Consider the following 1,338-nt stretch of genomic DNA (forward strand, 5'->3'; position numbering starts at 1 on the left):
AGAGAGAGAGAGACTCAGAGTGAGAAAAAGAGATACAGAGAGAGAGAAGAGAGAGAAGAAAATCTACTGCCGTCGCCAGAGCCACAAAAAATAGCACCAGAGAATCTAACGGACCCATGAAACCTATCCAAAACAGCCAATCAGACGCCCCCACCTCAGCCTCCACCCCTCCTCTCACCCCACCTTATCCCCATCTTCCCTCTCTCCTTCTCCTCATCTCCCCCCCCCCTCTCCCCCTTACCACAACTCCACCACCACCCACCTTAGCGCAGCCAACCAGAGCGAGAAAGGAGCGCGTGTCCTCGCGAGATGTCGAGCTTCACGACCACCACGCTCCCAAAGCCCGTCCTCAGCCGAGGACTCAAGGCCCAGCGGCGGCTCAAACCGGCGGCGATAACCTGCTCCGCCGCGCAGCAGAACGACACCCCGTCGCCGCTGAAGGCGGTCACCGCCGCCGTGGCCCTCTCCGCGGTCCTCCTCTCCGCCCCGGTCGGGCCCGCCGCGGCAGACATCGCCGGGCTTACGCCTTGCAAGGAGTCCAAGGCCTTCGCCAAGAGAGAGAAGCAAGCCTTGAAGAAGCTCGAGGTTTCGCTGAAGAAGTACGACCCGGAGTCGGCCCCTGCGCTGGCTATCAAGGCGACGATGGAGAGGACGAAGAAGAGGTTCGACAACTACGGCAAGTTTGGGCTGCTCTGCGGCGCGGACGGGCTGCCTCATTTGATCGTGAGCGGCGACCAGAGGCACTGGGGAGAGTTCGTCACGCCGGGGCTGCTCTTCTTGTACATCGCCGGGTGGATTGGGTGGGTGGGGAGGAGCTACCTCATCGCCATTAGAGGGGAGAAGAAGCCCACCCAGAAGGAGATTATCATCGACGTGCCGCTCGCCTCGCGCCTGGTTTTCAGGGGATTTATCTGGCCTGTTGCCGCCTACAGAGAGCTCCTCAACGGAGAGCTCGTCGCCAAGGACGTCTGATCTCTCCGTCTCTTACTCTTGTCTTGAAGCTTCTCCCGCTTTTCTGCTATCTTCTCTTGCCTCTTTTATCTCTTGATGTGTATTGTACCCTATCGTTCGTTGGCTGAACATCTCCATAGATATTCTCCGGTTCGACTAAGGACGTGTGGTCTCTCTCTCTCGCTCTCTCGAACACGCACTCTTGGTCTCTCTCTCACTCTTGCTTTATCTTTCTCATGCTCTCTGTCTTGGTCTCTCTCACTCTTGATCTCTCTTTCTCATGCTCTCTGCCTTGTTCTCTCTCACACTTGATCTCTCTTTCTCATGCTCTCTGTCGTGGTCTCTCTCACTGTTTCTCTCCGTGTGTCTCTCTTGCTCTTGCTGTGT

The 1,338-nt window shown here is 57.2% G+C and overlaps 1 protein-coding gene across 1 annotated transcript; it reads left to right on the forward strand.

Moving 5' to 3' along the window:
* Positions 1-223: 223 nt before the first annotated feature.
* LOC144705012 (photosystem I reaction center subunit III, chloroplastic-like) lies at positions 224-1,111 on the forward strand. The gene has a single exon (XM_078577602.1). The coding sequence runs from the start codon at positions 310-312 to the stop codon at positions 970-972; it is 663 nt and encodes a 220-aa protein (XP_078433728.1). The 5' UTR covers positions 224-309; the 3' UTR covers positions 973-1,111.
* Positions 1,112-1,338: the final 227 nt, after the last annotated feature.

The sequence above is a fragment of the Wolffia australiana genome, chromosome 6, assembly GCF_029677425.1.
Source record: "Wolffia australiana isolate 7733 chromosome 6, ASM2967742v1".
Taxonomy (NCBI): Eukaryota; Viridiplantae; Streptophyta; class Magnoliopsida; order Alismatales; family Araceae; genus Wolffia; species Wolffia australiana.